General features: G+C 45.0%; 1 protein-coding gene across 2 annotated transcripts in view; it reads right to left on the bottom strand.

The window, feature by feature from the left end:
• Positions 1-510: 510 nt before the first annotated feature.
• The window catches only part of LOC122920625 (NEDD4-binding protein 1-like), a 29,911-nt gene continuing 19,100 nt past the window's right edge, over positions 511-11,321 (bottom strand). The window contains exons 7-8 of one of the 2 annotated variants that reach the window (XM_044270280.1): positions 7,768-7,875; positions 511-1,454 (exon numbers count right to left, since the gene is read on the bottom strand). In XM_044270280.1, coding sequence (XP_044126215.1) covers positions 1,118-1,454; positions 7,768-7,875 — 445 coding nt within the window. In that variant the 3' untranslated portion in view covers positions 511-1,117. Of the gene's footprint in view, positions 1,455-7,525; positions 7,621-7,767; positions 7,876-11,321 lie in introns of those variants that run through there. The other variant, XM_044270281.1, reaches the window with a different exon arrangement.

The following is an 11,321-nucleotide window of genomic DNA, read 5'->3' as shown; positions in this document are numbered from 1 at the left end:
TCTCCTAGCAATGGGAGCCCCAGCAGCAAGACCACCTTCCTATCATCAGCTTAGTGTCAAGGAAAGTCGCAGCTACAAGCTTCTTATCGGTCAGAAAAATGAAGGCTAAATCAGTGGGTGCGAAGTGCTGTGACTACACTGTGCAGGGGGGCTGCATACCAAATTCATCTGATGATTTACTCATAGCATTGGGAGGGAAGCCTGCTTAAAGGGAATCTGTCACCAGCAACCTTCCCATCCAACTGTTTGCGTAGACATTTGCGTAGCTGTTTTTCCTTTGTTGATCCGAGGCTCCGTTCCAGAGTTACGATACGTTTTCCTACTAAGCAAATTAAGCCTTTGGTGCAATGAGGGTGTCACCGTTGCTCTCATTTCATTCAAGCTCCGCTCTTTTCTGTGGCCAGCCTTTGCTTTTGCTGTGAGGGAGGGGCTGGCCACAGAAATGAGCTGAGTTTGGGTGAAATCAGAGCAACGGTGATGCCCTCGTTGCACCAAAGGCCTAATCTGCATATTAGGAAAAAGCTGCATAAGTTGGGAACGGAGTCTCAGATCAAAAAAAAAAAAAGCAGCATCAGGTGAACCAGAGCTATGGGTCTGTGCACACAGGTAACTGGTGACAGGTTCCCTTTAACGCATCGCTCTCTGCATCGCAGCCAGTCCTTTCCAGCATCCTGAACTGGGAGGAAGCAATCTGATGAGCAGAGATTCCCAATTCAGTCAGTGTCACCCCACATTCCCAGTTCAGGGTTGCTGTATAGTGGCTGCACCAGTACCCCACTGGTTTTATCTTTTAAAGTTATTGTTTGCAAACGTTTTTTTAGGATTGTATTCTTTTCCAGCCTCCCTTCCTCCCCGGGCAATAACGGCTCAGACCTGAGATATAGATATATATAAAAATAATACATAAATATATATCTACTTTCTATAGCTTTTTGTTCATGCTCCTGTTAATATGTACAGCTCTCGCGGCAGCTGAACAGCCTATCCATTTCTTCGTTCTATCTAGCGATGAACATTAGTACAAGAAAAAATACGATTCCACCAGTGGCGGATCTGACGCACAAATGACAACAAAGGGGGTTAAATAAAACAGCTTGGCGAAAGAGCGAAGAGGAGCTCAGTCCAGGATCATTGCTGACAAGGCATTGAGGTCCCGCATGTAAGGATGCTCAGACAGGACCTGGTTGATTTTCTCCCTCTGTTGGGATTCAGGAAATATTCTTAAGAGGTCTACTTGTAGTGATAAAGTCTCATGATAAGTCCTCTGATGGGGGGTGACGGCCGCCGGGCGCAGCTGGTTCTGGAAGGCTGGACGGGATACAGGGGCTTTGTTTAGGAAAGTTGTGGGATGTGGTGTGTGATTGGTGACAGTTGGGAACATCCCAGAAACAGAGGTGTCATGGCTGGGGAAAAACACTCCGCTGTCCGATGGACGAGGGGTGGGAGGGTGAGGTCTGAGAAAAGGAGAGAGAACAAACAGGTAATACATGTGGAATATTAGTGCAAAAGGTCCCAAATACACACAGTAAAGGACATCCGTACATCCAGTGCAGCCTAATACCCTGAGGAAGACAGAACCCCCATAAAGTAGGAAACTATTTTTCTCATTTTAGAGAAAAAATAAATAAGTAAAAAATCTGGTACTGTGAATAATTCCCTGGACCCGCACCTAGTAACTTTAACCTGTAATATTATTACACTCCAGGAGGGGTATCCAGGCTCCTGTTCTCTTTTAGGCCTCTTGCACACGAATGTGTGCGCCCCGTGGCCATATTGCGGATCCGCCATACACGGGCGCCATTCCGTGGGCATTCTGTATCCGGAACGGAAGCACAACACAGGCATCTATGATCTTATTAGCCTTGGCAGCAGCTGCCCGACACTAGTTGTACAGATAAAGTTTACTGTCAACTAAGATTCCCGAGTCCTTTTACCAGTGTTACCCCATTGAGAATGTACTGGTGACATGGATTTTCCATTATGGTTGTGATTCTGCACAGGCAGTCCTATGGATGTGTACACCGGATGGCTGACATCTGCATTGATTAAAACAGTTAATACATTTCTTGTTGTGGAAAAATTTGTCCAGGAGAAAATTGCAAAATGCTGTTACAATGTAGAAACTTTACTGTAAGGCCTCTTTCAGACAGGCGTTGCGGGAACACGCGCAATTTTAAATAATAATTTAACTCACCTTAGTCCACTTGATCGCGCAGCCGGCATCTCTTCTGTGCCGTGTGGATGAACAGGACCTGTGGTGACGTCACTCCGGTCATCACATGATCTTTTACCATGGTGATGGATCATGTGATGACCGAAGTGACATCACCACAGGTCCTGTTCAGCCACACAGCACAGAAGACAGACAGAAGGAAATGCCAGGCTGCGCGAGCAAGTGGATTAAGGGGAGTTAAATTATTTATTTATTTTTTAACCCCTCCAGCGCTATTTTACTATGCATTCTGTATTCAGAATGCTATTATTTTCCCTTATAACCATGTTATAAGGGAAAATAATAAAGATCGGGTCTCATTCCGAGCGTCTCCTAGCAACCGTGCGTGAAAAAAAATAAAAAATAAAATAAATTTTAAAAAAACGCACCGCATCCGCACTTGCTTGCGGATGCTTGTGATTTTAACGCAACCCCATTCATTTCTATGGGGCCTGCGTTACGTGAAAAACGCACTATTAGAGCTTGCTGCGATTTTCACGCAACGCATAAGTGATGCATGAAAATCACCGCTCATGTGAACAGCCCCATAGAAATGAATGGGTCGGGATTCAGTGCGGGTGCAATGCGTTCAATACACGCATCACATCTGCACAGAATACTCGCCCGTGTGAAAGGGGCCTAACAGAGAGAAAAAGAAATACTGTGCCATAAATTGGTCAGTTAAAGGGATTCTGTCACCTCGTTTTAGGTTATAGAGCTGCGAAAATGCACGGCTAGATCGACGATAGCATGTCCGCAATATACCTGTCCTATAGGGCTGTGTGCTTTTGATATATGTAAATGACCCTGGTAAGGTGCCAAAGGAGCTGTACTAGCCTTCTTGGTGCCCAGCCACACCACCCTGTGAAGGAGCCCAGCACCGCCTGCGTCCTCCGAATCTGCTCCTAGCTCACAGTTAGATCGCCGTAATCTCGCGATGAGAGCTCGTGCATGCGCAGTGCCGGTATTGTCTTTCTTCCCTGTGCTGGCATCAGCCTCAGAGAAGGAACTGCACATGCGCGAGCTCACGCATCGCAAGATTACGGCGATCTAACTGTGAGCTAGGATAAGATATGGAAGACGCAGGCGGTGCTGGGCTCCTTCACAGGTGGCGTGGCTGGGCACCAATGTGGTTAGTACAGCCCCTTGGGCACCTTACCAGGGATAGAGATAGAGATAGAGATATATATATATAGATATATATAGATATATAGATATATATATATATATATATATATATATATATATATATATATATATATATATTTAAAAAAAAAAAATCAAGGAATGTGGGCAGCACCACTATCAGAATAGTACTGGCGGAGTGCCAGCGGCTGAGTCGGCGATCCACCTCCAAACGGTATAAAAAAAATGAACTCCGCGGCACATCCAAGTCGTGAAAAAGTTAAAGAAATTTTAATCACCAAACATGCGACGTTTCAATCCTCTCAATGGGATTTTTCTCAAGTCATTGCTTGAGAAAAATCCCATTGAGAGGATTGAAACGTCGCATGTTTGGTGATTAAAATGTCTTTTACTTTTTCACGACTTGGATGTGCCGCGGAGTTCATTTATATATATATATTATATATATATATATATATAATCTTTTTTTAAGCACAATAAAAGCACACAGCCCGCCCTATAGGACCGGTATATTGCGGACATGCTAGCGGCGATCTAGCCGTGCATGTCCGCAGCTCTATGACCTAAAACGAGGTGACAGAATCCCTTTAAGCCATAGTTTGTTGCTGTGCCATCCTCACTTCACATATGACAGTAATATAAGATGTACACATCCTCCAATAAAAACATATTCTGCCATATTGCATATGCAAAATTACATCATTTCCCCTGCTTCTTAACATCCTAGCGGTCCTGTTTAGGAATGAGCGAACTTGTGTTTTACAAGTTTGAGTTTTATTACAATCCAGATATGGATTCCGTTACCACGGGCCATAACAATTCTATGACTCAATGCCTTTAAGAAGCCTATGGGCCGCATAACAGATCCTGCATAACAGAAACCAGACGGATCCGTTATGCTGGCCATAGACTTCTATTATGATGGAATGCATAACGGAATGCCTCTTTAAAAGACATTCCGTCATAGAGTTCCGTTATGGTCCGTGGTAACAGAATCCATATTGGAATTGTAATAAAACTGAACTTGAACTTGTAAAACACCAGTTCGCTCATCCCTATCCCCGTTAAAATTGGAAAAACCCTCCCAAAAATGTCACTTTTTTTTTTTTATGTGGGTCTGCAGTAAATCTTGTGTGTTCTAGCAGTCATAACTTTTTAATTTCTTCTATATTTAATTTTATTTTGCGGGATTAGTTGTAGGTTTTTTTTTTAGGAACCATTTTGGGGGTATATATAGTGATATAGTGTATTAAATAACTTCTTATTTTATTGTTGGGGAGAAAGATTTTTTTTAAAAAAAGAAATTTTTACATTATTTAATTCACTGTGTGGTAAAAATAACAATTTTATTATGTGGGTCTGTACAGTGATTATAATGTCACATATAATATAAAAAAATCCCTGTGTGAGTGCGCTGTGTCCGTGTGCGTCACCAGTTTTCCATCGCTCCACACAAGTTTCCCCCCCCCCCCCCCTTCCCCCTTTCAGGATGGCAAAGCGGCAGCAGGCAGTGTGTTAGCTGTAATATCCATTATGGAGGGGCTAAGCACCGGGCCGCTGCTCTGCTGTGGCATCGGTCCGATGCTTGAAGGGTAAACTGAGGGAGCTCCCTCACTCCCCCATCGGGACGCTGAGCGTAGGAGATGCAGAGCGCGCAGCAACCCCCCCCCCCCTCCTTTCAGGATGGCAGAGCGGCAGCGAGCAGAGTGTTAGCTGTAATGTCCAACTAACACTCTGCTTGAAACGGCACAGATGTCAGCAGTTTACCCTTTCCATGCCGTGGTCCTGAGCCTGGCAGCAGCCCGATGCTTGAAGGGTTAAATGCCCCCCCCGCACACAACACCCCTGCCCCCCCTTTCAAGATAGCAGAACGCGCAGCAGGCAGAGTGTTAGCTTTAATGTCCAGCTAACACTCTGTTTAAAACGGTTGACATCGGTGCTGGCACTGATGGCAGCCGTTTAACCCCTTCCATGCCATGGTCCTTAGGAACCGCTGTATGGAGGGGCTAAGCATCGGGCCGCTGCTCTGCTGTGGCAGCAGCCCGATGCTTGAAGGGTAAACCGAGGGAGGGAGCTCCCTCCCTCATCAGACCGCTGCGCTGTGGCAGCGTCCCGATGCTTACCATGGCAAGCAGACGCCTTCACAGGCATCCGACTTGCTCTGGTATATCTAAGGGTACTTTCACACTTGCGGCAGAGTGATCCGGCAAGCAGTTCCGTCGCCGGAACTGCCTGCCGGATCAGGCAATTTGCATGCAAACGGAGAGCATTTGTAGACGGATCCGGATCAGTCTTACAAATGCATTGCAAGAATGAATCCGTCTCTCCGTATGTTATCCGGAGAAACTGATCAGTTATACATTTTTTTTTTTTCCATTTTGCAGGACCCCGGATCCCGGCATTGCAGTATTTTTAATGCTGGATCCAGCACTAATACATTTTAATGTAACTGATCCGGAATTTTGGATGGAGGTAATACCGCAGCATGCTGCGGTATTTCCTCCGTCCAAAACGCCGTTCAGTGACTGAACTGATGACATCCTGAACGGATTTATCTCCATTCAGAATGCATGGGGATAAAAATGATCAGTTCTTTTCTGGTATTAAGCCCCTAGGACAGAACTCGGTGCCAGAAAATAAAAACTCTAGTGTGAAAGTACCCCAAGCCTGATCAGGCTCCTGCTGCCAGGCTAGCCAGGCTTAGTGCGAGTTCAATACACTGCAGCACACTATATAGTGTACTGCAGTGTATTGTAAGCCATCAGACCCACTGGATCTTCAAGAACCAAGTGGGTCTGGGTCCCCAAAAATTACTTTTGGACCCTTAACAAGTGGGAGGCACATATGCAAACTGTTGTAATTCCTGCACCGTTCACCTGATTTGGATGTAAATGCCTCAAATTAAAGCTGACAGTCTGCAGGTAAAGCACATCTTGTTTGTTTCATTTACAATCCATTGTGGTGGTGAATAGAGCCAAAAATGTTAGAATTGTGTCGATGTCCCAATATTTATGGACCTGACTGTATTAGGTATCACTGTGTCCGTAACAACCTGCTCTATAAAAAATAGTATGTGATCCAACCCATCTGGTGAACGCCGTAAAAACTAAAAAAAAAATGTGCCAAAAAAGACATTTTTTTATCACCTTACATCACAAAAAACAGCCGCCAGTCTCAGCCACCAGCCACAGGCCCCAGTCTCAGCCACCAGTCAGTGTGGTCAAGTTCTCTTGCCATTTAATATAGACTTTTCCTATTAATGTTTATGCACTACTGTTCTGGCGCCTGTTATTGTAACGGGCTTAATGTCTAGTTTCTATATATTTTTCCCTTTCCTCCTGCTGGCCGTCAGCTCTGCGGACTGAAGGGGAGGGGGTGGCTGCTTTAGCTGCTCATATCTCTGGTTTGTACAACCAGTATTGTTTGAAAACTGGCATTCCAAGCTTTCAAACAATGCCAGAATGACAGCAATATCTTCATTACATGGCAAGATATCACTGTTAGAAATCGGGATGCTGTTAATGCAGCTGAAAGTGAAAGTAAAAGCAAGTTTTTACGACTCGACCAGGCTTCTGCTACCCTTGAGGAGATATCAGCATCTAAAGCAGCCCTGCCCCCTCCTCTTTCTTCCCGAGCTGAGCTCAGGCAGAACAGTTAGGTGGTTAAAGGGGTTGACTTATGAAGACAATAACTTTCTATATGCCCTATTAGGAATACAGACATCCTGGATCGCCCGTTTTATGTGCCAGAGTTGAGAACCCCTCTGTATGTACAATGGAATGCAGCGACAGAGGAATGTAAGAGGGAAAGTTTTTAACCCTTTGTGGCAGTTTTTTTTTCTAATATTTCCCTGGCAAACCCCTTTAAACCTCCTGTGTCATGGTTTATTCTAGTTCTGGAATAATAATTATGAATCAGGAATTCCAGAATGAACACACCTAGTTCCTTCCCAGTCTGAAACTTTTACTGCAATTCTTAACTCTCCCTCCCTCTAAACGTGTTCCTCACAATTGCAATGTTTACAGTCAGTCGTCCCAAAAATGTGGGCAGTCCGGTTCACAGAAAGCTCTGAGCTGACTGAAGGGTAGAAATATACTCTAGCCAAAAAAAAAGAAAAAAGAAAAGTTGAATTATTAAAATTTATTATTTTATATAAAATAAGACAGACACGTATATATAGAGAAGACTGGGGCGTCCTGCTTGTCCACGCTGTAACTGCACTGGGGGTCATCAGTAATTACTTTCTCTGCCTGCACATCCTTCTGAAAAAATCAAATTCATCTCTGTATGACATACATATGGAGACATTTTTAAAACCGCCTCCCTGCCCTCTTTTTTTTTTTTGCCAAGTTTAGTCTATAAATGGAGAGAACAGAACTCCCAAAAACCCGACATGACGTCTTCCTCACCTGCGCTCAGGCTTCTGGTGGAGAAAATCATCCAGCTTTGGGCCGTGTCGTCCCAGTGGATCATCAGGGATCATGAAGATGTCACCGACAAAAGTATATTGCAATAACCTGAGGAGAAACATATAAAACACTATAAAAATAAGTCATGTCGTTCTTTAAAAGGGGTTAAAAAGAGTACACTAAAGAAAAAAAAAAAAAGTTCACAAATTGCCCCAGGGATCTGCTGTAATCTATTGGGAAACCTGGCAGCAGGTGCTCAGTTTCTCTCACAAGGGAAATGTGTTTGCAAGCGAGTGCAGTACCTACAAATAACCTGCAGAGGTCATCAACATGGCAAATGTGGGTTAATCCAAATATAAAAGGATGTTATAGCAGGGCTGCTCTGAGGAAAGTAGGGGTTTCCTTCCCACAAAATATACCGTATTTTTCGCTTTATAAGACGCACCTAGTTTTCAGAGAAGTAAAATGGGGGGGGGGGGGGGATTTGAACTAAAAGGTGGGCTAAAACATTTAAATAAAATAACATGTAATGTGTAGACATTACCAAACAGCCAATAGCAGCATTTGGAAACATTATTACTGTAATTAACGGAAAGATTTAGGACAATACTCCTCTAGTCATCTGGAAACCCCCAAAAAGTCCTCACTACTGTCCGAACTCAAGCTCAGTGGCATCACCGTCACTGGTGTCTTCATACAGGACACCATCCTCAGAACCGTCCAGGCCATTACTGATGCCACTTTTTTTTTTTTTTTTTTAAGGATTTTAGAATAGTTTCATCCTTCACTGACTGCCATGAAGACTTCACCCACTCGCAGACTTGGGTGATAGTGGGCCTTTTCATCCGTCCACTGCGATTCCCAGCAGCCATCCACTTATTCCACGCCTCTCGCATAAAAACCTTAAAAGGCTGCAGTTGGCTGGTAAGTCCCCCCAGGAATGACCGCTAGATGAGTGTTCAAATCCTGGGTTCACCGATATGTGCCCTAAACTGGTCAAGCACAAGTAGGTCCGGTTCTTCAGAAGCCCTCCAGGGCGTTTGGACCACACTTTGCCGACCCATAGTCTCATGTCATTCTCATCCATCCACCCTTTGTTGTGTACATGCACAATTACGCCTCTTGGAATCGCCTCTTTTGGCATGTTCTTCCTCTTGAAAATTAGTGAATTGGTGGCAGTTTGACAACACAACCGTGTGATGGGTTTTTCCGTGTCCTGAGGTCTTCACCGTTACGGTTTTTGCGCCTCTCACATCAAAGGTTAATGAGACTTCATCCATATTCCCAAATCTGGTCTATTTCATAGCATTTTTTCTTTCTTGCATTCAGCACATATTTGTGAAAAGAAAGAATCTTGGACTCATGTTCTTTTGTCATTTTTTGCCCAATTCTAGTTTTGGTGCGCATCGCAAGGCCACATCTCCTCATGAATCTGTAGCACCATGATGGGGATCCAGTGAGCTCATCAATGCCTTTCTCTGCAGCTAGACGCTTGGCTTCATATAGGATCCCTTTTGTAGATACAGAGAAGCCAGTGTTTCTGGGACATGTGATCTGGGCCATTTTGCAGTACGCCCACGAAAAGAGTGTTTGCTTTTATCTGCTTTTTGCAGCTGATCCTCCCGTTTCCTCCACTCCCGTATCACTTTTTCTGTTGGAGGCAGCCCGAAATGTCTCTCAGCAGCCATGTTTCCATGTTCTTTGCCGTATTTTATCACCTCCAGTTTAAAAGGGATCTTATATGAAAGCCTTTTCTGCTGACAACTTATTAAACTTGGATGCAGCAGCAGACTATAGTACGGTAGTTTTCTACAACAAAATACAGTAATAAAAAGTACAGTCAGCATTGTCCCCTTCATAGTCATGGGGACACTAGCTGAGCATATCAGTGGATTATGTGATTATAACCCCAATCATCCTAAAAAATACACTGATGTACTGTACAATGGTGTATTCTTAAGGATGAGGGGAGTTATAGTCACATTAAATATAAACACTGTCCAGGGACTGTACCAGTATTAGCTTATGGTAACATATGACTACCATATAAACCCCCTCATCCATAGGAATGCACCCATGTACGGCAATAGATGGGTGGATTCCTATGGATGAGGGGGGTTATAGTCATATTTTAAAAAAACACTGTCCAGGGACTGTTCTGTAATTGGCATGTGTCTATATTAAATATGACTATAACCCCCCTCATCCATAGGAATCCACCCATCTACTGCAGAACATGGGTGGATTCCGATGGACGAGGGGGGTTATAGTCATATTTGGCACACATTTTTCATTAGGGTACCATATATTGCCCCTGAGCTGTCCTCACCAAGGGACTTAGGCAGCAATCTACGGTACCAGGACAGGGGAGAGCTCATATGGCGAGAGAAATGTAGGGAGCTGAATGGTGGAGGGGGGGGGAGCAGGAAGCGCTCACCACCAATCAGCTGGATGGCCAGGCAGCACAGAGAAGTGGATCCTCCTGCTGCGGTGAGTGAAGGACGTGCGGGCTGGCGGCAGTACAGCGCATACAGAGAAGCCGCCAGCCCGCCCAACGATAGCGAACGGCATGAATTGAAGCACGGGCTGCCGACATCATTTAGCAGTTAGTGAAGCCACCAGCCCGCCCAAGGTGCTGCTTAGTGCCGCAATGTATGTGCGGGCTGGAGGCTTCACTGAAGGCCAGCCTGCCCTACCTCCCGCCCGCCCACAGTTTCATGGCAGCTCAGGAGCAGTTAGTGAGGGCTCCTGAGGTGCCGCAGCCTGCACATTTGGGGTCACCTTTCGTTTATAAGACGCACTGACTTTTTTTCCTCCACTTTGGAGGAAAAAAAGTGCGTCTTATAAAGCAAAAAATACGGTAATAGCAAGGCTGCTCTGAGGAAAGTAGGGGTTTCCGTCCCACAAAATATAGGTGGGGGACTTTACATATAGTTACTGTGGGCCTCCAGCGTGAACACTTCCAAGATTTAAAGAGGTTTTCTACTAGATGATGGGGGTCCAAAACCAGGGTCGCCCGCTGATCAGCTGTTTGAGAAGGCACCGGCACTCGCAGTAGCGCTGTGGTCTTCTCCAGAGGATAGATCAGATCAGTTAAACATATAATCCCTTTAATCCCCTATCCACAGGATCACAAATCCTGTGTGATTGAAGTGGTTGCTGAGCATGCCCACTGCCTCCCCAATTAAAGGGGTTGTCCGGGTTTGACATAACCTCATCTTCACTCATTGAGCATGTCCAAGTGGAACATCGGAGCATTTCTTGCTCCGATGCTCCTATTTGCCCTTCAACCTAGCAGTGAGCCCGGTGACATCATCGGCACAAATGGGCGGTCTTTAGCGATCTCCTAGGCTTTATTAGAGCCTAGGGCAGCGCTATAGACCGCCCAATTTGTGACGGTGACATCACTGGGATCACTGCTAGGCGATAGCAGCGCCGGGCAGGGGGGCGGGGGGTCATCGAAGCAAGAAATGTTCTGAATTCTGATGCTTCACTCCTACAGGCTTAATGAGTAAAGATGATGTTATGTCCGGGTTCAGCTCTGAACCCAGAAA

Source organism: Bufo gargarizans, chromosome 10 (assembly GCF_014858855.1).
Source record: "Bufo gargarizans isolate SCDJY-AF-19 chromosome 10, ASM1485885v1, whole genome shotgun sequence".
Lineage (NCBI taxonomy): Eukaryota > Metazoa > Chordata > Amphibia > Anura > Bufonidae > Bufo > Bufo gargarizans.
Note: the sequence above shows the minus strand (reverse complement) of the source record. Positions and strands in the feature narration are given on the sequence as shown.